At 60.2% G+C, this 25,541-nt stretch overlaps 3 protein-coding genes across 15 annotated transcripts; all 3 read left to right on the top strand.

Annotated features, from left to right (window-relative positions):
* Window positions 1-925: 925 nt before the first annotated feature.
* GPR162 (G protein-coupled receptor 162) lies at window positions 926-6,626 on the top strand. 3 transcript variants are annotated; one of them, XM_060024213.1, is made up of 6 exons: window positions 926-1,057; window positions 2,634-2,931; window positions 3,236-3,933; window positions 4,646-4,835; window positions 5,429-5,586; window positions 5,889-6,626. In XM_060024213.1, the coding sequence occupies exons 3-6, from the start codon at window positions 3,250-3,252 to the stop codon at window positions 6,432-6,434; spliced, it is 1,578 nt and encodes a 525-aa protein (XP_059880196.1). In that variant the 5' UTR covers window positions 926-1,057; window positions 2,634-2,931; window positions 3,236-3,249; the 3' UTR covers window positions 6,435-6,626. The 3 variants fall into 3 exon arrangements, with proteins under 3 accessions (XP_059880196.1, XP_059880195.1, XP_059880197.1); XM_060024212.1 differs by having other exon boundaries at window positions 2,634-3,933; XM_060024214.1 differs by lacking the exon at window positions 3,236-3,933.
* An 889-nt stretch (window positions 6,627-7,515) lies between these two features.
* Window positions 7,516-17,719, top strand: P3H3 (prolyl 3-hydroxylase 3). Of its 9 annotated transcripts, none has more exons than XR_009521141.1 (16): window positions 7,516-8,030; window positions 9,001-9,153; window positions 9,506-9,707; window positions 9,851-9,982; window positions 10,454-10,590; window positions 10,980-11,069; window positions 12,093-12,145; window positions 12,265-12,332; window positions 12,445-12,569; window positions 15,147-15,248; window positions 15,524-15,674; window positions 15,899-16,016; window positions 16,093-16,168; window positions 16,533-16,648; window positions 16,902-17,042; window positions 17,184-17,321. XR_009521141.1 is itself a non-coding variant. In XM_060024207.1 (16 exons), exons 1-16 carry the CDS (start codon window positions 7,545-7,547, stop codon window positions 17,337-17,339), a joined length of 2,283 nt encoding a protein of 760 aa, XP_059880190.1. In that variant the 5' UTR covers window positions 7,516-7,544; the 3' UTR covers window positions 17,340-17,719. The 9 variants fall into 9 exon arrangements, 5 of the variants coding, with proteins under 5 accessions (XP_059880190.1, XP_059880191.1, XP_059880192.1 ...); XM_060024207.1 differs by having other exon boundaries at window positions 16,533-16,625; window positions 17,184-17,719; XR_009521142.1 differs by lacking the exon at window positions 16,533-16,648 and having other exon boundaries at window positions 16,840-17,042.
* Window positions 17,720-19,166: 1,447 nt separating this feature from the next.
* On the top strand, window positions 19,167-24,777 carry GNB3 (G protein subunit beta 3). Of its 3 annotated transcripts, XM_060024221.1 has the most exons (9): window positions 19,167-19,223; window positions 19,496-19,534; window positions 20,805-20,911; window positions 21,000-21,063; window positions 21,181-21,343; window positions 21,432-21,498; window positions 21,596-21,797; window positions 23,215-23,431; window positions 24,220-24,777. In XM_060024221.1, exons 1-9 carry the CDS (start codon window positions 19,167-19,169, stop codon window positions 24,324-24,326), a joined length of 1,023 nt encoding a protein of 340 aa, XP_059880204.1. In that variant the 3' UTR covers window positions 24,327-24,777. The 3 variants fall into 3 exon arrangements, with proteins under 3 accessions (XP_059880204.1, XP_059880201.1, XP_059880202.1); XM_060024218.2 differs by lacking the exon at window positions 19,167-19,223 and having other exon boundaries at window positions 19,348-19,534; window positions 21,719-21,797; XM_060024219.1 differs by lacking the exons at window positions 19,167-19,223; window positions 19,496-19,534; window positions 20,805-20,911 and having other exon boundaries at window positions 21,043-21,063; window positions 21,156-21,343.
* The last annotated feature ends 764 nt before the right edge of the window (window positions 24,778-25,541 follow it).

Here is a 25,541-nt window from a genome sequence, read left to right on the forward strand (position 1 = left end):
CATTCCCCACCCCTGCCTCCCTGAGCTGACAGAAAAATCCAAGAGACTGACTTTAAGGAAGATGCTCTTCTTCATTTGTGTGTGTGTGTGTGTGTGTGTGTGTGTGTGTGTGTGTGTGTGAGAGAGAGAGAGAGAGAGAGAGAGAGAGAGAGAGAGAGAGAGATGGCTCTTTTCTGGGGACCTGGAATCTTCTGATCTGTGGGGTCAGACCCAGAGGAGAGGTTGCCAGGCTTGCCCCAGGAAGGAGACGAAGGTTCCCTGGGGAGGGAAAAATCCTCTGGAGGCCGATTACCCACCTCCCCACCCCAGAGGGCCCTGAGTGTGCGGGTGTGTGATACACTGAAGGGGAGAAACTGCAGGGGCTGTGTGTGCCCTGCACGTGAAAAACTGTGATGTGTGCGGGAGAATTGTGTGTGTCGCCCACACAAGTGTGAATTTGTGCTCCAGGAGGGGGAAGTGGTGTGTATTGGTGGGGTGCTTTCTTTCAGCCTGTGTACCCCGCATCCCGCAAGCAGCCCCAGCGTCCTCACCAGCGCCCCTCACTCGGCAGCCTCCAGCACATGCCCGCGTGAGCTACGCCCGGGCACAGCCCTTACAGATACACACAGTGACACACGTGTCCAACTCCCCGAGCAACACCAGCTGCCTCATCGAGCTTGAGTTCGTGTTGAAAACCGGGTGGGGTGGGGGCAGGACACGATCCAGTTCTCCAATGAAGCCGGTTCCCCGCCGTCCTCCTCGCTCCCTCCCTCCTGGCGCCTTCTTCGCCCCTCCCCCTCCAAGTCCCCACCGTCCGGTCCCCCGCCCCGCGCTCGCCCCCGCCCCTCAAGGCTCGCCTCCGTCCCGACCCGGGGCTGCGGCGGCAGGACCCCGGGAGAGAGGGGCTCGGGGGGACGTAGGGGGCCGAACGGAGAGGCTGGGACGGGCGGGAGGAGGGAGGCCCGGAGGGAGGAGGGAGGAGGGAGGAGGGCGGCGAGCTGGAGCCGGCAGGCGGCGGGAGCCGGGGAGAGCCGCGTCGGGAGTGCTGTCTCCATGGCAGTGCTGGGCGCAGCCCGAGGTAAGGCGACCCCGGCCCTGTCCCCCGTGGTCCCCTCCCCTCTCCCCCCGCCGCCTCCTCTCCCCCTCGGGCCGGCCCCTCCTCCCCAGCCACCTGCTGTTTCTGCCCTGGAGACCGCGGTGGGTGGCCCGCAGGAGGGAGGAGCCGCCTGACCTTTTACCCGTTTACCCCGAAGGGCGAGGGACCCCTTTCCGCCCTGGAGTCCCCCGGACCCCCTCCCACCTTCCTCTGATCTCTCTCCGTCCTTCACCTCCTCTCTCTGCCCTTCACATCCTTCCTGCCTCCCTCCCTCTCCGAGTCCCCAGCTCTTTCTTCCCGAGCCCACCCTCTGAGCCTGGGTGGGTGTGGATGGGAAGGGGTCCAAGGCTGGAGGGGAGATGGGGGGCGCTCCTGACCGATTCCCTCCATCTCCCTCTAGCTGGCCATTGCCATGGCAACTAGGGTGTACTGGGCTCCGAGGGAAGACAAAGGTGGGGGATGGACTAGGACCTCTTGGGGAGGGCAAGGGTCTAAGGGTCTGCTACAGGAAACAGACCCTACCACTGATGTGCCCCATTTTTACCTCGCTTACCCCAAAGCCATTATGCCCATCCTTCCTGCCTCCACTCTCTTCAGGCTTTCACCCGAGTTCCTCTGAACCCCCTCCCCAGGGCTCGATGAAGCTCAGAGTCACCAAATTCAGAACATCCTCCTTCCCATCAGAGGGAAACTGAGGCTCAGGACAGGGGAGGAAAGAGTGGGGGTCTATGAGGTGGAGGGAGTCTGAACCTTATTGAACACTGGGCTTTTCTTCTCAGCCTCCCTATTCCCTGCTCCCTCCCTCCATCCCCCCCTCACCTCCCCCCAAAGCCTCCTCTCCAGGGGTCTCTTGGCTTTTCCTTCTATTTTCAAATACTATCACTTTGCCCCCTCTCTCCTTCTCTTCTGTTCAAACTCTCCTCCTTCCCCCTAGTTTCCCCCTCTTTCCTTTTCTGGATGCTTCTGATGTCAGTGGTTCCCCTGTCTTCGGGTTCCCTGCCACCCCCCACCCCACCCCACCCCACCCCCGCCTCGGTCCCAGCCTCCTTTCTCCCATCTTCCCAGATACCCGGTGAGTGGGCGGGTGATGCAGGCTTGGGGAGATGGAACTGAGCACCTGGACCCCTGGACCCAGGAGCCTGGAAGGTTGGGGAATGACTGTAATACCATATCCCAGTTTCCAGTGAGTCTTACCTCTGCCATGGTAGCTCTGAGGAGAGATTCAGGGATGTGAAGACAGCGGTTGAGGAGTGCTGAGCAGGGGACAGAAAGAGGGACCCGGGAGGGCCAGAAGCAGGAAAAATGGCTGACGAAGGATGGGAGACAGGAGGTCAGAATACCTTCTCTCCTGGAGGTCTGGAAAGCAGGGCTCTCATCCGTGTGGGGTGTTAGAGTGACCGTCTGCTTTAAGGCAGGAGAATGTTCTGGGTGACCCCATGACCCCTAGTAACCAGTCATTTCTATCATTTCAAGAGAAGGGAGCCTTGGGTACCAGCTGGAGACCAGCCTAGACCCCAGCTTTGCTCCGCCCCTTCCACACCTCATCTCTCCCTTGCAGGGTGTCCAGGCGGCTGAGCCCCGCCCCCATGCCCCTTGAGGCATCCGGAGGACCCCTGACTGGCCTAGCACCAGAGGCAGAAGACAGCTGGAAGTCCTGACATGGGGACCAGGGCTTCCCAGCCAGCCTCCTAGTTGGGAAAGCGGTCAGCTTGCCTCCCCCAGCAACTACAGGGATACTTCTGGAAGGGTCCCACCCAGCATGGAGGCGGAGGACCACCTCTGCTGACCCTCCGTCTCCTCCCCTGCCCTCCACACCTGACCTTAGCTGGGTCAGCCGTGCAATGCTGAGCACTAGGGTAGGCCTAGGGGCGGCCTGCCTCACTCCAGGGCAAGGACTGTGGGCATCATGGGGGTGCGTGTGAGTGGGGCTCCTGGGTGAGACCTAGCCCCCACCCCCAAGAGCTCAAGGGGGGTGGGGGGACCGACGAAGGATGGCTCGGGGTGGGGCGGGGGCAGAGGAGGCCTCCCTCCGCTCAAACGCGTTGTCCTGGCTGGCCTGCGGGCTCCTGGCACTGCTGGCCAACGCCTGGATCATCCTCAGCATCTCGGCCAAGCAGCAGAAGCACAAGCCGCTGGAGCTGCTGCTCTGCTTCCTGGCAGGCACGCACATCCTCATGGCGGCCGTGCCCCTCACCACCTTCGCTGTGGTGCAGCTCCGGCGCCAGGCCTCCTCCGACTATGACTGGAACGAAAGCATCTGCAAGGTCTTTGTGTCCACCTACTACACGCTGGCCCTGGCCACCTGCTTCACCGTCGCCTCGCTCTCCTACCACCGCATGTGGATGGTGCGCTGGCCCGTCAACTACCGCCTCAGCAACGCCAAGAAGCAGGCGCTGCACGCCGTCGTGGGCATCTGGATGGTCAGCTTCATCCTCTCCACGCTGCCCTCCATCGGCTGGCACAACAACGGCGAGCGCTACTACGCCCGCGGCTGCCAGTTCATCGTCTCCAAGATTGGCCTCGGCTTTGGCGTCTGCTTCAGCCTCTTGCTACTTGGGGGCATCGTCATGGGGCTGGTCTGTGTGGCCATCACCTTCTACCAGACGCTGTGGGCCCGGCCCCGGAGGGCTCAACAGGCCCGGAGAGCGGGGGCTGGGGGCGGGGCCAAGGGGGGTGGGCCAGGGGGGTTGGGCACCCGGCCAGCCTTTGAGGTGCCGGCCATTGTGGTGGAGGATGCCCGAGGGAAGCGGCGGTCCTCGCTGGATGGGTCCGAGTCGGCCAAGACATCCCTGCAGGTCACCAACTTGGTCAGCGCCATCGTCTTTCTCTATGACTCACTCACAGGGGTGCCCATCTTGGTGAGATTGGGACTCCCCCCTACCTGCTCTCTCCAATACCCAGACCCCAGCATGATCACCTGACCTCTAACTCCATCATCCTTCTTCCTGTTCTCTACCCAGCCCCACTTGTGAACCCCCATCTCTATCATCCATCTCCTAGTTCCCACTAGCCCAGCTCCGTAGCCTGTTCGCCAGTGACCAGTACTCAACTCCATCCATCCTTCCGTCCCACTCCCTGTCCTCTGGCTCCATCATCTATCCTGCAGCTCCACTATTCAGCCCCCAAGACCCATCACCCAGCTGCTAAGCTCCACACTCCACTCCCGAGCTCCCTCTGGATACAACAGGGTCTTGAGCACCCCTGGGTGGCAACCCCAGAGAGCTCACCACCCCCCCCCCCCGCCCCCAGCTTTCTGCATCCCCATCTAGTCCCTCTTTCTGAATTTCAGTCTGTCTTCAAGTTTACTGTACGGCGTCTGCTCCTCTCCCTCTGCACCCCTGGGCTTTCTCTCCAGTACTCTGTCCTGATCTTCCTCTGAGGCAATCCCTTCCCCTCTGTTCAGCCTTCTTCACCGCCAGCTTTGCCTCTGTCCCGATCCTACGTGATCCGGACCATCCGCTCCTGACTTCTTGCCCCGCCCTCGGCTGCACTAGGATGTCGGATCTGGGGTCGAGTGGGCCCCCTCGGCTCTGGGCCCTGACCCGGGGCCACTCTCCATCCTCCTGCCAGGTGGTGAGCTTCTTCTCCCTGAAGTCGGACTCGGCTCCCCCCTGGATGGTGCTGGCCGTGCTGTGGTGCTCCATGGCACAGACGCTGCTGCTGCCTTCCTTCATCTGGTCCTGCGAGCGCTACCGCGCCGACGTGCGCACGGTGTGGGAGCAGTGCGTGGCTATCATGTCCGAGGAGGATGGCGACGACGGTCAGAGGAGGGGCTGGGCTTTCGCTTTCCTAGGCGTCGGCTCCCTTTCCTGCCCTTTTCTACCAGCCCTTTTTCTTGTGGGGACGGGCTGCCCTGGAGTGCCCCCTGCTGGACAGAACCTGCAGCGCCCCTGGGTTGACTCGTGGCTCCCCTCTCCCCAATCATCACCCCGATGCACACCCACTGCTTCCTCCTCTCGGTGTCTGTTCCCCCTCGAAGGCCACACTAGCCAGCTCTGCCTCCGCCGAGCCTAAGAAACAGTCCAGAGAACTAACACAACCATAAAGGAAGGCTGTGGAACCAAGGGAAAGCTAAGCTTCCTGAGAGAGACTCCCCAGCTACAGGGACAGCTCCTGGCGTGGGATTGGGGGGCCAGGGGTAACTGTTTCAGATAAGTGTGTCTATATGTATGAATCACTAGGGATTCCGCACCGAATGGAACAGACGTTGGCCGCTCTTGTTTTCCTCTTGGAGCTTACAGACTAATGGAAACAGGATTCTCTGGGGAGCTTATAAGGGGGTGGGAGCTTTTAAAGGGGGTGGGGAAGTGGGTGTTCCCTGCCTGTAACCACTCTGCCCCTTTTTTCTCCTAGATGGGGGCTGCGATGATTATGCAGATGGCCGAGTGTGCAAAGTTCGCTTTGATGCCAATGGGGCCACAGGACCAGGGGGTAGGGACCCTACCCAAGTGAAGCTGCTGCCTGGAAGGCACACGCTCTTTCCCCCTCTTGAGAGGGTCCACTACTTACAGGTATGGGACTAGGCAGTACACCTCCTATTCTGGGTATCCCCTCACTACTTTTCTCCAGTCTCTGTTATCCGCCCGACCCCCGATTCCCTAGCCCCAGCCTGCAGGGCACATGAGGAGTAGGTGAAAGGAAGGCATGGCAAGGGAGGCTCCCCTTCAGACCGCTCAGAACCAGGTTTGCCCATCAGAGGATGTTTTGCAGAAGTGTAAGGGGTGGAACCATCTTGCAGAGTCCCCACTTTGGTTCCTGCCTCTACCCCCTTTGTCCCGGCAGCACCCCTGGGTCTACTTGCTCCTCTCCCCAGGTCCCTCTGTCCCGCCGTCTGTCCCACGATGAGATCAACATCTTCTCTACTCCTCGGGCACCTGGCTCTTTCCTGCACAAGTGGTCATCCTCTGATGACATCCGGGTCCTCCCAGCCCAGAGCCGGGCCCTAGGGGGCCCTCCTGAGTACCTGGGACCGAGACAAAGGCTGGAGGAGGAGGAGGAGGAGGCTGAAGGCGGGGGGCTGGCCAGCCTTCGCCAATTCCTGGAGGGCGGGGTTCTGGGGTCAGGTGGAGGACCCCCACGGGGTCCAGGCTTCTTCCGAGAGGAGATCACCACCTTCATTGACGAGACACCTCTGCCTTCTCCGACGGCCTCGCCGGGGCCCTCTCCTCGCCGGCCCAGGCCGCTGGGAGTCTCACCCCGCCGACTCTCCCTTGGGTCCCCTGATAGCAGAGTCGTTGGACTTCCTTTGGGGCTAAGTGCAGGGCGACGCTGCTCCCTGACAGGAGGTGAGGGGAGTGCAAGAGCTTGGGGAGGATCTTGGGACCCAGGTAACCCCATCTTCTCCCAGCTGACCCTGTGAGCCCAGGTGGGCCTGCTGGACTCGGGGGTGGGGGGGCCTGGTTGCGTAACGCCTCGTTCTGTCCCTGACCCTGAGGCAGCTGCCTCCAGACTCTGGGGAGATGGAACCCCTGCTGTCTCCCATCCAAGTGACCAGATGCCTGACTCACCTTCCATCATCCCTAGCAAAATGTATTAAAGTCTGAAGTGTCACCATGGAAACCTGTGTGTCCAATGTGCTGTGGTGGCAAAGGGGATGGTCAGAGGCTCGGGGGCTGGAATGGCTCATAGAAGACAAACTGAAGCAGGCACACTGGACAGAGGCACAGAAATATACACGGAGAAAGACAAACATGCAGACATTCACAGAGACGGCCTTCTGAGAGCACCTCGGGCTGGGCTGGGCTGGGCTGGGCGGGAGGGCGGTGTGGAGGGGGGAGGACATAGGGAGACACTTGAGTTAGCTGGTTTGGGGTCTGAAGGATCTTCGTTGAGATCTGTGGAGGTGGTTTTAGAGGATGTCTCTATCTCCCATGCCTCAGCACTCCTCCTTTTCCCAAATCTGTATGTGCGGACTTTCTGGGCAGGAAAGGATTTGAGCAGACCTGGGGTTTACCCCCCTCCCTGCTGCATTTGAAAGTTCTTTGTCCAAAAGCGCATGTGTGCGGGTTTGTGGGAGGCATCCACGCTCCTTTTCCTGGACCCCAAGAGTGGAGGAGAACGCAGCCGCAGTAGCTCTTCCCACCCGCTGGGCCTCGGCGTCTGGAGTCCGGGGTCCTACGAGGCTCCTCAGGCTGTCTTCAGAGCACCAGGCCTGCTCCACCGCCGGCCGTCTGCCCTGCTCTCCCCGCGGTCTGTTTCTTGGTCCACACCACCCTGCTGGTACTAAAGCCCGCGTTCTCCACCTTCTGCCAGGCGTCCTCTGACTCCCGGCTGGCTCTCACCCCGGCCTCTCCCAGGGCTGGGGCTCGGCCCCATCAGCTCCCGTCGGCACCGCTCATTCCTCCTCTCTTCCTCTCCTCCCTCCTCTCTATCTCGCCTTCCTTTCCCCTCCCTCTTCCTTCCCCGTTTCCTCCCTCTTCCTCGCGGCTCCCGCAGTTCCCTCCTGCAGCCGGCCGGCGGCTCTCGCACGATGTTCCGGCTCCTCCAGTGGCTGCCGCTCTTGCTGCTGCTGCCTCCCCCGGGGTCCCCCGAGCCCCCCGGCCTGGCCCCGCTGTCCGCGGGGGCGCCCCCCCAGGCCCCCGACTTGCTCTACGCCGACGGGCTGCGCGCCTACGCGGCGGGGGCCTGGGCGCCGGCGGTGGCTCTGCTGCGGGAGGCGCTACGGAGCCGGGCGGCGCTGGGCCGCGCGCGGCTGGACTGCGGGGCGCGCTGCGCGGCCGAGCCAGGGGCCGCGCTCCCCGCCTCCCCGGGGCCCGACTCCGGGCCGGGAGCGGCGCGGGGTGCCTGGGAGCCGCTGCTCCTCCGCGCTGCGCTCCGGCGCGCCGAGTGCCTGACCCAGTGCGGGGCGCGGAGGCTGGGTCCGGGGGGCGCGGCGCGGCTCCGAGTGGGGAGCGCGCTCCAGGACGCCTTCCGCCGCCGGGAGCCCTACAACTACCTGCAGAGGGCCTACTACCAGGTGCGCAGTGGCCCGGGCCCCGGGGGTCCTCCCTGGCCCCGCCGCTGTCCTCCTCCAGCTCCCGGGAGGGGCGGCGGGCCAGCGCCCGGACCCGGGTGGGGCTGTGTGGATAGGACCTCGTCTTTGGAGTCCGTCCTATCAAACCGCGACAAACACCCATCGAGGCCGCCGAGGGACAGCCTTGGGAGAGTGGGAGCGAAGTTGGAATGGGTGTCATGCGGCGGGGTGGAAGTAGGTCGGAGATGGAGGGCAGGGGCCTGGAGTTTTAGAAAGTCTTACTGAGACCTACGTGGAGTGACAGCCGCCTCTTCCCAGGAATGAAGGGGGAGGATTAGGGTTGAGATCCGCCGCTGGAGAGAGAGCATGGGGGCGGGAAAGGGGGTGAGTGTGAGCCTTCGCTTGGGGCAGGAGAGAGCTTCGGGAAAGAAAGAGGAGGGAGCGGGCCAGGGCTGAGGGGCCCGGTGTCCCGGGGCAGGGGCAATGGACGCTGCGCGATACTGGTGCGGTCCTTGTTGCCTAATAATGCCTACGTGGCCGGGGAAGGGGGGCGCTGGTCACACACACCTCAGCTCAGGGTCCTAGAGCCCAGCGGCTTTTGCTGGTCGCTCGGGTCACCTCTACTTCCGCACCGCACTTAGCCATCACTTCCACTTCGTCTCTCCAGCGAGGTCCCTCTGCCCATACCCCACCCACTCCATCACTTCCACTTCGTCTCTCCAGCGAGGTCCCTCTGCCCATACCCCACCCACTCCAGTCTTCAGACCCCGCTTCCGCTTCCGTAGCTACCAGACTCCTGAGAGCCCCAACATACTGGGGGTCTGGAGGTTGGGTGGTGGGCAGTTCTCACCTACCGGTCCTCCAGAAGGCTCTGGGGCAGTGTCAGGTGTGTCTGGGGTGCGGAGGCTGGGGAGGAGGCAGAGTCTGACACCCCTACCCCAGGGCTGACTCCCTCATCTTCCCCGCTTCTCAGCTGAAGAAGTTGGACCTGGCAGCAGCCGCAGCGCACACCTTCTTTGTGGCCAACCCGACGCACCTTCAGATGCGAGAGGACATGGCTAAGTACAGACGGATGTCCGGGGTTCGGCCCCAGAGCTTCCGGGACCTGGAGACGCCCCCATACTGGGTGAGACCCTCAGCACGACCCCTATCCCATCCCCAGTCTTTGACTGGCTGGATACACAGGCCTCGCCGGACTGTGCATTGTCCGCTGGGCATCAGGAAGTCTGGGTACCGTCCTCTGTGACCCTGATGGGAAGTCCCTCTCTGGGACTTAGTTTTCTTCCCGAGATTCACAAAGTCCCACGTTCTAACATTTGGATTCCGAGGCCCACCCTGTATTCCCCAAGGTGAACTGGGACCTGGAGTCCAGGCCCCAAATGAGACCCACACCCCTCCCCTTCTTTCCCCTTCCCGATCTAGTCTGGCAACCCTTAACCCCAGGATTTCAGGTGACTGAACACTCCCCTCCCCTGCAGGCAGCCTATGACACCGGCCTGGAGCTGCTGGGGCACCAGGAAGCAGCATTGGCACTGCCCTGGCTGGAGGAGGCCCTGCAGGAGAGCCTGGCCCAGGTGGAGAGCTGCCGGGCCGGCTGCGAGGGGCCTGAGGAGCAGCAGAAGGCGGAAGAGGAGGCGGAGGGGACCGGGAGCTCAGGAGGCCTGTACGAGGCCATCGCAGGTGAGGAGCTGGGCAGAGGGGACCGGGAGCCCTGGAGGCCTGTACGAGGCCATCGCAGGTGAGGAGCTGACGCACTGCGCGGGGCCTCACGGTGCCCAGGGAGGTGCGACGCAAGCTGAGCGGCGCACGTGTGTCCCCCGCAGGGCACTGGATAGGGGTCCTGCGGTGCCGGCAGCGCTGTGTGGGGGACACGGCCACACGTCCTGGTCGCAGCTTCCCTGTCCCAGACTTCCTTCCCAGCCAGCTGAGGCGGCTGCACGAGGCCCATGCTCAGGGTCAGTGGGGCAAGGGTGAGCCCTGGGGGTGGCTGAGGTCGGAAACGGGGAGAGTGAAGGTTTGTCTCTGATGGTATCCTGAGCCCCGTCCCTCCCTCCCTCCATCTGTCTCTGCATCTGTAGTTGGTCAGGGCTCCATGGGGACCACCACCTCAGGAGGACGCTTGCTCTCCTTTGGTGCCATGGTGGAAAGCTCGGAGGGGTCACAGGGCTCCTTCTGTCCTTGCTGTTTCTCACCTTCCTTTATTCTCTCCTCTCTTCCTCCCCTCTGAACTCTGCCCACACAGCTCAGGTATGTTCCAGTAAGCTTTGGAAAGAAGCAGTGGAGGAGCCTGTCTGCTGGGTGGGATGGGGCCCTGGGAGGCCACCTTCTCCGGCTCTGCCTCTGTCCCCCTGGCTTCTTGCCTCTGCCCAGGGGTCACAGCGGTGCCCGGTCTCTGGGTCCCGCCCCACGCTGTTCTCTGTCTCCAGTAGGGAATCTGTCCCAGGCTGTGGAAAATGTGCTGAGCGTTCTCCTCTTCTACCCGGAGGATGAGGCTGCCAGGAAGGCTCTGGACCAGTACCAGGCCCAGCTAGGAGAGCCGAGACCTGGCCTCGGGCCAAGAGAGGTAGCCCCTCCGCACTCACCCTGTGAGGCAGCCCGAAATCAAACAGATATACTGGAGAAGCCACCTGGATCCCGCCCCCATTCTGGCCAAAGGCGACCCCAAGGCCAGCATCTGCTCGGTCTCCACTCCCTGCTGCCCACTGCAGGCTCTACCTCTGAGTCCAAGCACCAGCCCAGCCCTCTTCCATTAACCTCGCCCCTGCCTGCCCCCACCTGGGCACAACACACACACACACACTACCCCCAGTCTGAGCCCCGACACCCTGAAGCTGAAGGAGGGCTGAGCCGAGGGGCACAGCCAAGGTTAGGGAGCCTGCGGGCTCCCCTGCTCTCCTCCAGACTTAACTTCCCTGTCGTCGTCCCCCCCCCCCCGCTGTCCCCCTTCTCCAGGACATACAGCGCTTTGTCCTTCGATCCCTGGGGGAGAAGAGACAGCTCTACTATGCCATGGAGCACCTGGGGGCCAGCTTCAAGGATCCTGTGAGTGACCCCACTGCTCCCCACCCGCCCCCAGGAGGGGGACAGCAGTAATGCCCTATGTGGATGTGCCGCCTCCGTTCCCAACAGCGTTTCCCATTTCTCCATAACCCTTCGAGGGTTGGAGAGGACTCTGTGTCCCAGCGTCGCAGAGACAGAGGCGGGCGGCTTTGGGGTCATGCAGGCCTAAATGTTGGTCTCTCTGCCACGAGCAAGCTCTGGACCTTCACTTGCCTCGGCCTCGATTTCCTTACCTGTAAAATGGGAACATCACACTTATCTCATAGCCCTGTTGAAGCCACGTCGCTTGCTCCGAAGTACAGAAAGCTCTGTTGCGGCTGCTTTCCTTACTCTTTGTTGTAGTTGTGGAGGGGACTAAAAGGCAGAGGTTATTCTCGCTAGTGCTACAGCATAAGGCAGGCTTCCTCAACCTTTTTGCCACTATTGCCATTTTGGACCAGATACTTCCTAACTGGGAGAAGGGGGCTGTATAGGCCACCTTCCCTGTAGGCCGGCCTCTGCCCAGTAGGTGTCGCTAGCACTCCCTGAGTCATGACCATCAAAACTGTTTGCAGACATTGCAACGTCCCCTAACGGGCAAATCTCCCTGTTTGGAAACCGTTGGTTAAATCCCAACTCTGTCCCTTATCAGCTGTGTGGTCTTGGGCATGTTGCTTTATGTCTCTGTGTCTCAGAGTCCTCTCAACTGCAAAATGGGCACATTACTGCGACCTGTTTGATCAGACTGTTGTGAACTTTAAATGATAAATTCCACATCCACATATAAAGCTTTTAGAATAGCGCCTGGCAAATGGTGCTACGTAAGTTGTTGTTGTTGTTATTATTATCATCCTTATTGCAGAGTTTGGCCCAGTGCCCAGGGCTCCCGACAGTGAGTCCAGGGCTTTCTCCACCTCCACCTTCCCCTCTGGAAGCAGGAGGACCTTAATGTGGTAGCTCAGGGTCCACCGTCAGGGATTCAGGGGTGGACTGGATGGGTGATGACGCTTTTCCTGACTGTCCCAGGATCCCTGGACCCCAGCAGCTTTCATCCCTGAGGCCCTTAGAGAAAAACTCAGGTAGGAGGTGCCTTGTGGTGGGAGGGGCGTGGCCTGAGCTGGAAGGGGAGGGATGGGTCCTGGGGAAGATGGGTCTGGGCTGGCCTGTGCGTCCGCTGAGCGTGTCTCTCACCCCTGAGAGAGGATCGGGAGAAGACGCCGTGGGACCGTGAGCCTCCACAGCCGAAGCCCTTGACTCACTGGAAGGGTGAGTTCCTGGGACAGCAGGAGGCAGGAGCCTGGAGGGGCTGGGGGCTGCCAGCTACCGCTGGGCCTGCTCTCAGGGGACCCTCAGCCCCGCTCCTGTCCCTCCCCGGCAGATGTCCTCCTCCTGGAGGGCGTAACCCTGACCCAGGACGCGAGGCAGCTGAATGGGTCGGAGCGAGCGGTGCTAGACGGGCTGCTCACCCCAGCCGAGTGCGGGGTGCTCCTGCAGCTGGCCAAGGTGAGAAGACCTGTGGGGAGGGGCACTGCCGCTACTTGGGGACCCTCTGGCACAGCTGTCTGCCCCCTTGCTCTTGGCCTGCCCCCTGTCCTGCTCTCCCTGACTCTCCAGCGGGGACTGTGCTTGCCACTGCCTCCCCGCTGGGGACAAGTTGCTTTTCCTCTTAACTTAGCTGACATGGGCTGGTCATTTTACAGAAGGATTTTGTGAGAAACTGATAGGAAGAACAAAATACAAAGCATAAATGCATCAGAAAGGGTGAGTGCGCAGGTGAAGGTTCCTTGGTTGGCCGAGAGCTCAGTTACTGGCTCGGCAGACATGCAGGCTGTTTCTCCATCATCGCCTCCCCTCCTGGATTGGGTGAGATGGTCTGTATTCACCAGGTCGACTCTGCCATTTTATGAAGCTTCAGTCTCACTCTGGGCTAGCGGTTCTTCGACACACGCTCTTTGAGACCCTGCTGTATACTGGAAATGCCTAGGTTCCAGGGAGAGGTAGATGAACACAGACCGTGCATTGGGGAGCTCAGCGTATAGAGAAGGAATCAGGCATGGAGACATAATCAGAGTGGGTGGTGAGTTTGATGAAAGAAGTCTGTACAGGGTACTCCTCCACGGACTTCCCTGGCCGTCCAGTGGTTAAGACTCCAAACTTCCACTGCAGGGGGCATGGGTTCGATCCCTGGTCAGGGAGCTAGGATCCCGCGCCGAGATGCAAAGTCACGGAAGGCTTGCCGGAGGGGCTGGCATTTGAGCTCAGTCTTAAGGATGAGTTAACCAAACAGAGAGGGAAGGAAAGTCAGGCTGCAAGGGAGAAGAACAAGGGGGGTTCTGGGAACTGCAGTGGAGCACAGGAGTTAAGAACATGGGCCAGTCCCAGCAGGGATTACCTGTGTGACCTTGGGCAATGTATTTTAACATCTGTGAGCCTAGTTTCCTCTCTATGAAACGGGGCTAAATGCAGCGGTTATGTTGTAGGGTTGCTGTGGTGGCTGTGAGGATTAAATGAGTTAGTACGTGGTAAAGCTCTTGGAAGAATGTGGAAATAGCATGATCTATCGCTATTAACGTCAGGCCGTATGTTATCCAGATGCGGTGTAGGGGTGGAGGCCCAGGAGAGATGGGGAAGGGCCTCTGTACCCTACCAAGGAGTTTGGACTTTATTTGTGGACGGCTTACTGGAGGATTTAAGGAGGGGTGGACTCTTGTCTTCCTGCAGAACCTCCAAGGGCAGGGTCTGGAGCCCTCATCCTGTAGGGAGCTCCCTCTAGTGGCAGTGTGGAGAATGCAGCGGGAGAGGGAAGTGAGCGGGAGCCTCTGGGATGATTGCAAGAGGGCCGCCGCCCTAGGTTAGGTTCTCATTTCAAGGGAATGAAGATGGGGACAGATGAGAAATATTTAGAAAATCAAAGAGAAAGAATTTGAGGACTAATTCTATGTGGAAGATGAAGAAAGAATGGAGTCAAGGATAACTCCCAAGTATCAGACCTTTCTGTTCCTTGATTACACGAAACTCATTCTGGTCCCAGGACCTTTGCATTTGCTATTTCTGCTGCCTGGAACATTTTTTCTCTCAGCTATTCCTTCATATCATTTGGTTTCAATGTAGGTGTCACCTCATCACCTAGCTGTCCCCTGATCCCTGCCGGGTCACTCTCGGGGTTGTATCCCTGCTTTAATTTTCCATGTAACACTTATTACCATCTGAATTGATCTGGTTTGTTTGTTTATTATCTCAAAATATAAACCCTGCTGGAACTTTTCATGTTCACAGCTGAGTCTGCAGTGCCTAGAACAGTGCCTGGCACGTAGTAGGTGCTCAGTGCCTACTGAATGAATGAATGAATAAAAGAATAGAGTGTTAGATGGCTTGAGTGGCCAGGTAGCCTCTATATAAACCTCTCAGAGATGAGGCTTATATACGGGGTAATTAGATAGTGGTACCTTGAGTTTCAAAAAGCAGACAGAATAGAAAAAAAGAAAGAAAAAGCAGAGAGTAGGTATCAGGAAAGGGACACTCAGATACTAGGAGACCCCCAGTTGATAAGAGTCATGTAGGCAGTTGGGTAACTGGGACTTAGCATCAAGGGTACTCAAGTTCTCCAAGAGCATGTAAGGTGAGAAGGGATGGAAGAGAGACACCTTTGCTGTTGCCACGTCCCTACCTCGAGTCAGCCAGGACCTGTCCCGACTGTCGAACCTCCTGCCAGCGTCCTTTTCCAGAGCAACTCCCCTATTCTCGGCTCATCGGGATGAGTGATCAAGCCCCTTCTGCCCCCTTCCCCAGGTGTCCTTACCTCGCAGGGCCCCTTCCCCACTGTAGGAAGCTCTCCAGAGTTCTGTGCACAGTCCCTTCCGTGAGTGGGGTTCCAGATCTTTACCAGGAGTGACAACACAGACGCGGAGATAGTCATTCTCTGGGAAAGGGCAGCAGCTCAGAGAACTCCGGGAGCTTCTAGCCTCTTCCAGGGAGTTGGGAGGGTTGGAGGGAAGGCCATGTGGCCCTGTGGGCAGTGAGGTGGGCGATAGCCCGGGGCCGGGGAGGGTGACTCCCCCAGCCAACCCCCTCCCTGCTTAGGACGCGGCTGAGTCTGGAGCCAGGTCTGGCTATCAGGGCCGCCGCTCCCCACACACTCCCCATGAACGCTTCGAGGGGCTCACGGTGCTCAAGGCCGCCCAGGTGAGAGGAGGCCCCCAGGCCCTGGCCTGATGCCAGAACTGGAGAAGAGGGCCGGGCATCTCCTGTGGAGGGTTCTTCCGGGACCGAGAGTAGCCGAGTCCTCGGCCCAGGGTTGAGGAGGGACTTCCAGACCGAGGGGCCCGGGTTGCCGTCATGGAGCAGTTGGGCGGATGGGCGCCCCCAAACCGTGGGTGGAGGGCAGTGGAAGTGGGGCGGGGGCAGGGGCCACCCTTCCAGTGCCTCCCCCTTCCTGGCCCTTCCTCCTCTGCTGGCAGCTGGCCCGGGCTGGGGTTGTGGGCAGTCAGGGCGCCCAGCTGCTTCTGGAGGTGAGCGAGCGCGTGCGGAGCCTGACACAGGCCTACTTCTCCCCGGACCGGCCCCTGCACCTCTCCTTCACCCACCTGGTGTGTCGCAGTGCCATAGAAGGTAACCGCCAGGGACCCTGCCGCTGCGCCCCAGCCTCGGGGCCCCTCGGGGCCGGTGCGCCGCACACCTTCCGCAGCCCCAGCCACGTGCGTCCCAGTCTTCACTGCACGAGGACTGACTCCCCTGCCCAGGCCGGGCCCGGCTGTGACCCCGGAGCTGCAGGGTGGGTGTCGGTGGGCGGGCACCGGGCAGCGGGGCGCCCACCAGGCCCCTTCGCTTCCCAGGAGAGCAGGCACAGCGCATGGACCTGAGCCACCCGGTGCATGCAGACAACTGCGTCCTGGACCCTGACACCGGGGAGTGCTGGCGGGAGCCCCCAGCCTACACCTACCGAGACTACAGGTGGGTGGCCCTCCAGGGGTCAGGCAGGGGGGCCTGGGCGGGGGTCTCACCACCTCCTGTCTTCCTCCCTCCCCAGCGGACTCCTCTACCTCAATGATGACTTCCAGGGTGGGCACCTGTTCTTCACAGAGCCCAACGCCCTCACCGTCACGGTAAATGGGGGCTGGGGCGGGGGACAGGGAGCCCAGCTGTGGGCTCAGGACTCAAAACAGAAGGTTCCCAGAGGCAAATGCAGGGAAGTGGCTGGGGCCGCCTTAGCCCTCTCCTTCCCTGGCCTCCCCAGCGCCTCCCACCACTTGTGTGTTCAGGGGCTCTCCGAGCCCCTCCCAGGAGACCTCCAAGGGGCCCCTCCAGGCCCTCCTAAAGGAGGGCGGGTGAAGCACAGGACCCCAAGCCCCTATTCCAGGTACAAGTTGGGGGCTAGGATCGGTGGAAGAGCGGAGCAGTGCTTCTTCATTGTGTATTGCTCTGCCTTGTCCAATTACTTCCTTCTCTGCTCACCACCGGTAACCCAAGCTCTCTTTGGGGTGGAAAAGTGTCCTCAAGATCCTTATGCCCAGAACCTGGAGTCTGGTGCTGCGCTCGTGCCTTCAGGTGGCTTCACACCTGGTACAAAGAGTTGGCCAAGAAAAGTGAGGGCACTGGGGCGGATGGAGGTCCCTTCTCCCTTTGGCTCCAACTCCTCTAGCCTCAATCTGGCACTTGGGCTCCCCAAGTGGAGGCCCATTTCCCACTTGCCCCCAGACAGCCCCTGAATTATGGAGGGGAAGTGGTGGGCAAGAGAGCTGCCTTCTCTGGGCCCCCTACCCCCGTCCTACTCCAGGGACTCAGGGCCAGGTTTTCCGAGGGCCCCTCCCTGGAGCTGCATCCGCCATGGCCCGCCAGGCGCAGGTCCGTCCTCGCTGCGGACGCCTCGTGGCCTTCAGCTCCGGCGTGGAGAATCCCCACGGCGTGTGGGCCGTGACGCGAGGGCGGCGCTGCAGCCTGGCGCTGTGGCACACGTGGGCCCCTGAGCACGGGGAGCAGGTGAGGAGCGAGCGGGAGTAGCCGTGTGAGGGGCGGGCAGGCTGACGGGTAAGGCGCAGGGGCTGAGCTGAGCCAGGGAGGGGCCTTGGGGCAGGGTGGATGCAGGAGATCAGGCCAGACCCTCCTCTCCACGCCTCCCAGGAGTGGACAGAAGCCAAAGAGCTACTGCAGGAGCCAGAGAAGGAGGAGGGAGAAGGAATGCCCAGCAGAGACCCCGCCCCAGAACCCCCCAGCCACAGGCTTCAGCGGGTCCAGGACAAGGCTGGGAAGCCGCCTCGGGTCCGAGAGGAGCTGTGAGGGGCTGAGCCAGCTCCTTGGGGATGTGGCCTCTTGACTTGTGGGGGGTCTGCCTTGATGCCAAGACCCCCGAGAAGTCCCCATGTGACAGGAGCAGAACAGCAAGCTCTCCATCCCTGCGCGCCCGCCAGCCTGGGGATCACAAGGGCCGTGCAGCCCTGGACTCAGAGGACACTGCACAGACTAGCCTGGGCCCAGCTGACGGACCTGCAGCCCTAGGACAGACAGAAGACGCGATGCTGCCGCCGTGGAGAGAAACGGCAGGGGGTAGGGCCCGACTGCTTTAAATGAGGAGAACGAGAGGGAGGGTCACCCCACTGCCCGCTCCCCGCCCGTCAATAAAGAGCCTGAAGATCCCTGAGCCGGGGCCCAGTCAAGTGTGTCGCGGCAGCTTCCCTGGCGCTGGAGGGTGGAGAGGCTGTGACCAGCCAGGGAGGCCAGGTATCGTGGGCCTCCCAGAGGCAGGGCCTCTCCAGCCTGTGATTTGTCAGGGAAATCTCGGCCACCTGCTCCCCTCGTGCAGATGAACCCTAACCCTGACAGCTGCTCCTTGGGCCTCCTACTCTAAGCCCTGTCTTCCCTCTCTGAGCATTTTGCCTGGGGCTCCGGGCAGCCTCATCCCTCTGGTTCTTGCCTTCTCAGCCCCAGCAGGACCCTGTGAGTCCTGGGGGCCAGCAGTGGGCCCAGCCCCGGATGGGAGCAGGGGACGGGGCTGCCCTCCACTTGCCATTCTTTTCTCCACCCAGAGCTGGGCCAGGCCTGTCCATCCTCCTCTCTGGAGCCCCCGGACCTTCCCCCTCTACCCCAGGATCAGACCCTGGGGGCAGCTGGCTGGGGCTTGTCCAGAAGAAGGATTATCCAGATCAGTCCCTTGTAATCTCAGCCCCAGCCCGCACCCTCCCCGTGCTCGCCGGAGCCCTCTCCGCGCCCCACCGGAGCTAAGGCGCACAGTTTTGGGTATTGACAGTGGGCCGTCTCTCACCCTCATTCTCTGGCTCCTGGACTGGTTCCTAGCCAGGCCCTGACTGCCAAGATCATCGCCACTGGTGGGGGCCAGGGCCTGGGGGCCCCCCGGAGCTGTGGTCGTGCTGCTCCTTTGCACCCCTCCCAAACCCAGCCCTTAATCCTCACAGCTTTGCTCTAATCCCATGGGGCCTGATGCTCTGCTCTCTGCCTGGAGACTGGCCGGGGAAGCACCCGCACCCCTTCCTCCCTCCGGGGCTCGTCACGGGGGCTGCTTCTCCGTGGAGTCCCGCGCTCCTGCTGCCACCCACCCACCCCCCAACCTGGGCTGGGCCCAAGCCTCTCGGAAGCCACATGCCTCCCGCCCTGTCCTCTCCCCCCACCCCGGCCAGCTGACTTCATTTGCCTGACGTCGTTGGCCCTACCCTTCCCTGTCAGTGCCCCCCCGCCCCCCGCCCCCAGTCGGGGCCAGGCCAGGCCAGCTCCCCTGGCAGCAGAGCCGGGGCAGGTGACGGGCGGGCGTCGCAGCTGAGGGAGCGAGGAGACGCCTGGGAACCGGAGCTGGAAGCCTAAAGAGGTCCAGTCAGAGCCCAAGTAAGAGGGAGCTGGGCTGGCTGTGCCCTCTGGGGCTGGGGGCTGCAGGCAGGGCTGGGCCAGCGCCGGGCCGGCTGCACAGGACTCCACACTGGGAGGGGCGGGCGGGGAAAGTGGTGCAGACCACCCAGTCAGTTCCCTGTCTGGGGACTGGGCTCCAGCCTTCGTGAGGGGTCCGGTGTGAGGTGTGAGGGACAGAGACATGGGGATCCACCTACACCCACCCTGTGTTCCTGGCAGGAGCCCGAGCCACCCCTCCCGCTGCCCGCCATGGGGGAGATGGAGCAGCTGCGGCAGGAAGCAGAGCAGCTCAAGAAGCAGATTGCAGTAACCCCAGAACCCTCCCACCAGGGAACCCCAGAAAACAAGGAACCGGGCCGTGCGGGAGTGGGGCCTGCGGGGGAAGAGGGCTGGATTCACCCTTGAGTGACGCCCGAGAGACCCCTGACCTGGAAGTCGCCAGAGACCTCCTGAATTTGGATCTCATATTTGAGAGGCGCCCCCAAACCCTAGAGCCCCAAACCCACCCGCATCAGACGCCCACGCACCCCCCCCCGACACCCTGCCCTTACCGTCCCCTGATGTCTGCTTCCCCCCAGGATGCCAGGAAGGCCTGTGCTGACACTACTCTGGCAGAGGTGAGAGCTCCTGTCCGCCTGACAGGGCCGGAGGGGAGGAGTGGGGAGGGGAGCCCCTGGCCAGCCACAGCCTGGTGCCCAAGCTCTAGTACAGCATGTCCTTGGAGTGAGGAATGACATGAATTCATTCATTCAACAAACATTTTGCGAGGTCGGTCTGCTCTGGGCCAGGCACCGAGTCGGAGACTAAGGAGGCAGACTCTGTCCTGTCCTCGTCCATAAAACAGTGATTACCCCGCCTCGCGGGGTGGCAAGGATGAAGAGGGGTAGGGCTTTGTCAATCAGAAGCCCTTCGCGACTCTAGGTACTAGCTGTCTAATACTGAAGTCGTCAGTTCTAAGATGCATTTTTTCACATTTTGACGTCTCGGAAATTGAGATGCATCCAACAATCGATGGTTACAATTATAATTCGCAGATTTTTTCCTTCGTAGAGTTGGTGGCATCTTAGATTGGATTAAATGTTAATAATAAGAGTAAACATTTACTGAACATGAGCCAGGCACTGAGCTAAGTTGCTTAAATACATAATTTCATTTTCATGACAACCCCATAAGGTAGGTGCTATAAACCTCATTCTACAGGCTCAGAGGAAAACAGGCTCAGAGAGGTTAAGTAACTGGCCTGAGATAACAAAGCAAGTAAATGGCAAGTCAAGTCTTTTGACCTTGGAGCCCCAGCCTAAGTCTAGAAGGTCAAAGGAGTTTCAGGGCCGTGCAGCTGCTCTGGGTACCCAGTGAGAGCTGGCCGTGCAGCAGTGGTGGGCGAGGGCAGGCTCCTAGCAGCTGGGTTCAGCCAGATGTGTGCATCTCTTCCCAAGTCTGTGTGTGGTGGTCTCACATCGGCAGCTTGGACTGGTCAAGGTGGTATTATTTGTACGATGGAAATCCCCCTCCCCCTCCCCCTCCCCCTCCCCCCCCAGCCCACGCAGGAGAGGTGGTGGTTAAACCCTTAGCAACATGCCTGTGTCTGTCTCCCGCATCAGTCTAAGCCACTGCCGGGCAGGGCCTGATAACTCTGAGACTGGGGCCCTGACCCTGAGCCTGGCACGTAACAGAAACTTGTACAGATCAGTGGCTGTGACACTGACACGTGGGCATGCGCCCTGCTCACCCCCAATTTCCTTTTTTTTTTTTTTTTTTTTTGCGGGATCTCATTTCCCCGACCACCACGGATCGAACCCGTACCCCCTGTATTGGGAGCATGGAGTCTTAACCACTGGACTGCCAGGGAAGTCCTCACCCTGATTTTTAATGCTCCCTTTCCTGCAGCTGGTGTCTGGCCTAGAGGTCGTGGGACGAGTGCAGATGCGGACGCGGCGGACGCTAAGGGGACACCTGGCCAAGATCTATGCCATGCACTGGGCCACCGACTCCAAGTGAGGCTTAAGAGGCGTGGGTGGCCAGGGGTGGGTGTTAGGGGGACACAGGAAGGAGAGTTGGGTGGCACGAGCGTTCTCTCCCCAGGCTGCTGGTAAGTGCCTCGCAAGACGGGAAGCTGATTGTGTGGGACACCTACACCACCAACAAGGTATCAGCCCTGTCTCCCGGCCCCTCTGCCGCCCTCCTTCCTGGGGGCCTCTTGCTCCCCTTCTCTGCTCTCCACCTGGGAGCTCAGCGCAGGCCCCCGCTGCCCCGCCCCCCGCAGGTGCACGCCATCCCGCTGCGCTCCTCCTGGGTCATGACCTGTGCCTACGCCCCGTCGGGGAACTTCGTGGCATGTGGGGGGCTGGACAACATGTGCTCCATCTACAGCCTCAAATCCCGGGAGGGCAATGTCAAGGTCAGCCGGGAGCTCTCTGCTCACACAGGTGAGTGAGTGAGAGACTGAGGGTCCCAGGAAGCCCCGGCCCTGCGGGGGGCGGCCGGCAGCCAGGGCACTGTCCTAACTACCCCCAGGTTATCTCTCCTGCTGCCGCTTCCTGGACGACAATAACATTGTGACCAGCTCCGGGGACACCACGTGGTGAGGACCGAGCGCTGTGGGTGCTGGGGCTTGGGAGGCACCTCTGTGCTGGCCTTTCTCTGTGACCCCCCTCCCCTCCCCTCCCCCCACCCCGCAGTGCTCTGTGGGACATCGAGACCGGGCAGCAGAAGACTGTGTTTGTGGGACACACGGGGGACTGCATGAGCCTGGCCGTGTCCCCTGACTTCAAACTCTTCATTTCGGGGGCCTGTGATGCCAGCGCCAAGCTCTGGGACGTGCGGGAGGGGACCTGCCGGCAGACGTTCACGGGCCACGAGTCGGACATCAATGCTATCTGCGTGAGCAGTCCCCTCACCCCCGCCCCCTCTGTTCTCTGACTCCCAGGAACACCTCTCCACCTCCAACACACACAGCCTTCATCCCCTCCTGCAGCCCCCGACCCTTTCCTTTTTTTTTTATTTATTAAGTTTTGGCTGCGTTGGGTCTTCATTGCTGCGTGCAGGCTTTCCTCTAGTTGTGGCTCGCGGGCTGTAGAGCGCAGGCGCAGTAGCTGTGGCGCACGGGCTTAGTTGCTCCGCGGCGTGTGGGATCCTCCCGGACCAGGGCTCGAACCCGTGTCCCCCGCATTGGCAGGCGGATTCTGATCTACTGCGCCGCCAGGGAAGCCCCTGCGCCTTTCAACTTTCCACTTTGAAATAATTTTCCCTCACAGAAAAGTTGCAAGAGTAACAAGAAGAGCTCCCATCTACCCTTCACCCATATTCACTGTTACCTTTCTGCCACATTTGCTTCATCATTCCCTCTCTGTAGAGTGAGGGAGGGATAGATGGACAGACGGACACAGACACACACACACCTAGATGTAGGTATAGACACGCTTTGTCATTAGCTTTTTCCCTGGGTTCTTTGAAAGTAAGTTGCAGATCTCATGCCTCTTTACCCATTAAATACTTCAGTGTGTACTTCCTAAAATCAAGGCCGTTCTCTTTCGTAGTCACAGTCTAATTCTTAAAATCAGGAAATTTACATTGACGCAGTACTATAGTCTATATTCAAATCTCACCAATTATCTGAAAAATAGCCATGGTTTTTTTCTGTCCAGGAACATGTATTACATTCCCTTGCCTTGGATTTTCAGTTCCTTTTTTTTTTTTTAACATCTTTATTGGGGTATAATTGCTTTACAATGGTGTGTTAGTTTCTGCTTTATAACAAAGTGAATCAGTTATACATATACATATGTTTCTTTTAAACTGGAACCGTTTGCGCCCTTTCTCTGTCTTTCGTGACATTGACATTTTTGAAGAGTACAAGCCAGTTTTCTGTAGACTTTCCCTCCATCGGGTTATGTGACATTTCCTCATGATGAGATTCAGGATATGCATTTGTACTTGGCCCTGTGCTTACACACTGATCCAGCCGACTGTAGTCGTTGGCGTCTGGGACAGCCTCCGCCCTTCTGACCATGTGACCCTGGGCACGCTGCCCACCCTCCCTCAGCCCCATGCTCTCCCCTGCAACGTGGAAATACTGTGGAGCAGGGAAGGGGGTAGGGAGCCCGGCTGCAGCTGGCATGTGACAAACGTCAGCGGTGAAGAGCGACCGTGCTGGCGGTGGAAGGGACGGGGGCGGGGGCCAGAGAGGCTGAGGGAAACAGCTGGGCCTGGAGTCACCAGGGCAGGAGCAGGGAGAGGGCAGGAAAGGCAGCGGGCTACCCAGGTCTGAGTCCTGACCCCTGGCCACCTGTACCCGCAGTTCTTCCCCAATGGAGAGGCCATCTGCACGGGCTCGGACGACGCCTCCTGCCGCCTGTTTGACCTGCGGGCAGACCAGGAGCTGACCACCTACTCCCACGAGAGCATCGTCTGCGGCATCACATCCGTGGCCTTCTCCCTCAGCGGCCGCCTGCTCTTTGCGGGCTACGACGACTTCAACTGCAATGTCTGGGACTCCATGAAGTGCGAGCGAGTGGGTAAGAACCTGCCCACCACGGCCACCTCTTTCCCCTTGTGGGGACCCTCTTACCACTGCTCCCTAATTATTCGGTAACTGAGCTCTACCCCTAGAAGCCAGCCCCCCTTGCTTCCCAATCTAGGACCACCTTCTCTCAAAGCGAAGTTGCTCTAACGGGCCCTTCTCCACTGCGCCTGCCATGGCTGCTTCCCACCGGAAGAGCTCCTCCTGGCCACCCCCAGACCTGTGGGCCTTGAATGTCCAGTCAGTGCTGGGTTTCAGGGGCATCCACCAAAGGGAAGGGCCATCTCAGGGACTATGCAGTGACAGAATTCAGGGGATGGAGAGTGACCTGGTGGCCCTGACCCCAACCTGGGTGCTTCTCTAGGACTGGCCTGGTCTGAAGCTGAATCAGATAGTGTGGCTTCTTCTCTTGGGAGAGGCCAGGTGCCCAGTGAAGATAACACTGGGCCAGAGAGTCAGGATCCAAGTCTTGATTCCACTGCTTACTTTCTGAGTGGCCTTGGGCAAGTCACTTCTCTCGGGGCCTAAATCTCCATTTGGAACCCCTCCCCATTTTCTAGTGCCCTTGCTTTTCTCCCAGCACGTTGACATGTCCAGCCCTCCCAGGTCCCTCCCCTCCCCTCCCCCACCCCAGGTTCTGCACAGAGAGATTGGCCTCAATAGAAGGCCCGCCCCTTAGGGCTAATCCTCTTTCCTCTTCTAGTCAGCTGTGTCGCCTGGCTAACCTAGGGGCCCGGTGTGCACACACTCCCTGCCAGGCTAACTCCTCTCCCTTTTCTTCAGGCATCCTCTCTGGCCACGACAACAGGGTCAGCTGCCTGGGGGTCACAGCTGATGGGATGGCTGTGGCCACTGGTTCCTGGGACAGCTTCCTCAAAATCTGGAACTGAGGAGGCTGCAGGACGGGGGGTAAAAGGCCACGAAGACACTCGGCTGCCCTCTCCCCTGCCCGATTTCTTTAAGATTTTCTCTTCTACCCTGCAGCCGCCCTTCCCGCCCAGCTTTCCCCTTTGAGGGCGTGGGGAGTATGGGGAGAGTGCCTTTGGGAGGCAACACCAGGGACATGAGTGGGGAACTGCCCCATCTCCTCCCATGGCCTCCCCTTCTCCATGGCCCTGACAGCTTCTCCACCCTTGGCAGGCCTAGCAGGCTTCCCACTGAGGCCACAGGCCCTAGGATTCCCCCACCCCCAGAGCCACCACCTTTGTCTAGACCCGAGTGGCGCAGGGCCCTCAGCTCTGGCACTACTAGGGTCCTGGCCCCCTTCTCCTTCGTACTTCCTCCTTTGTCTACCTTCTTGCCTCTCCTAAAGCACTGGCAATAAAGTAGTGCCCTGGTATGTCTGTGATGTTTGCCTCCCACCCCACTTCTGTTCCAAACAGATGCAGGTCCCACTTAAGTAATAACGTATTACATGTGTAATGATAAAGGCTGGGTACCAGAGAGCTGTGGGCAGAAAGGAAGGTTGAGGCAGGAGCCCAAGCCTCATGGGCAGGGCCTGAGCTGGGGCAGGAGGAGGAGGCTGGGAGGGGGGCTGTGCACAACGGTTCCCCACCGCCTGCCTTTGGTGCATATGTGTGTGTTTGTACAGGAGGGCTGTGCTGAGAAGGAATCAGATTGTAAGAGGCCTAAAAAAGCTAAAAAGTCTAGACTTTACCCTACAGGCAATGCGGGACGATTGAAGAGTTTTGAGTGGAGTAGTAACGTGATCAGCGATGCTCCTCGGGAAGATGGCCCTGGCGGCAATGTCGGTTGATGAAATGGAGGAAGGGGAGCCTGGAGGAAATGGAGGGAAACAAGGTAGGAGGTAGGTGGCAAGAAATGCAAGAGCGATAGGACAGAGGGGGATGGGAAGGGGTGGGGAAGGGATTAAAGATGCAGACTCTCCAGGAGGAAGTGACCAGCGCCTAGGCCATGGGCTATTCAAAGGGAAGGATTCAAGGTAATGGCCGAGGTTAGGGTTTGGCAACTGGGCGGATGGTGCTGCCGTTCACTCGGAGAGAGGATGGGGCAGGACGAGTAACTCTGGGGGAAAGATCACAAATTCAACTTTAGACAAGCTCTGAAGTTTCTCTGGGGCAGCTGGATGAAGATCAGGGTTAGGT

The sequence above is a fragment of the Delphinus delphis genome, chromosome 11 (genome assembly GCF_949987515.2).
Source record: "Delphinus delphis chromosome 11, mDelDel1.2, whole genome shotgun sequence".
NCBI classification, from domain to species: domain Eukaryota; kingdom Metazoa; phylum Chordata; class Mammalia; order Artiodactyla; family Delphinidae; genus Delphinus; species Delphinus delphis.

What these genes read in the sequence shown, in the direction of transcription:
- GPR162 (XM_060024212.1), top strand. Translation starts at nt 3,067, where the DNA reads ATGGCTCGGGGTGGGGCGGGGGCAGAGGAGGCCTCCCTCCGCTCAAAC. An exon ending in TCACAGGGGTGCCCATCTTG is followed by an intron (nt 3,934 to 4,645) that starts GTGAGATTGGGA and finishes TCCTCCTGCCAG; the next exon opens with GTGGTGAGCTTCTTCTCCCT. An exon ending in CGAGGAGGATGGCGACGACG is followed by an intron (nt 4,836 to 5,428) that starts GTCAGAGGAGGG and finishes TTTTTCTCCTAG; the next exon opens with ATGGGGGCTGCGATGATTAT.
- P3H3 (XM_060024206.1), top strand. Translation starts at nt 7,545, where the DNA reads ATGTTCCGGCTCCTCCAGTGGCTGCCGCTCTTGCTGCTGCTGCCTCCC. An exon ending in TGCAGAGGGCCTACTACCAG is followed by an intron (nt 8,031 to 9,000) that starts GTGCGCAGTGGC and finishes CCCGCTTCTCAG; the next exon opens with CTGAAGAAGTTGGACCTGGC. An exon ending in TGGAGACGCCCCCATACTGG is followed by an intron (nt 9,154 to 9,505) that starts GTGAGACCCTCA and finishes CCTCCCCTGCAG; the next exon opens with GCAGCCTATGACACCGGCCT.
- GNB3 (XM_060024221.1), top strand. Translation starts at nt 19,167, where the DNA reads ATGGGGGAGATGGAGCAGCTGCGGCAGGAAGCAGAGCAGCTCAAGAAG. An exon ending in CACTGGGCCACCGACTCCAA is followed by an intron (nt 20,912 to 20,999) that starts GTGAGGCTTAAG and finishes TTCTCTCCCCAG; the next exon opens with GCTGCTGGTAAGTGCCTCGC. An exon ending in AGCTCCGGGGACACCACGTG is followed by an intron (nt 21,499 to 21,595) that starts GTGAGGACCGAG and finishes CCCACCCCGCAG; the next exon opens with TGCTCTGTGGGACATCGAGA.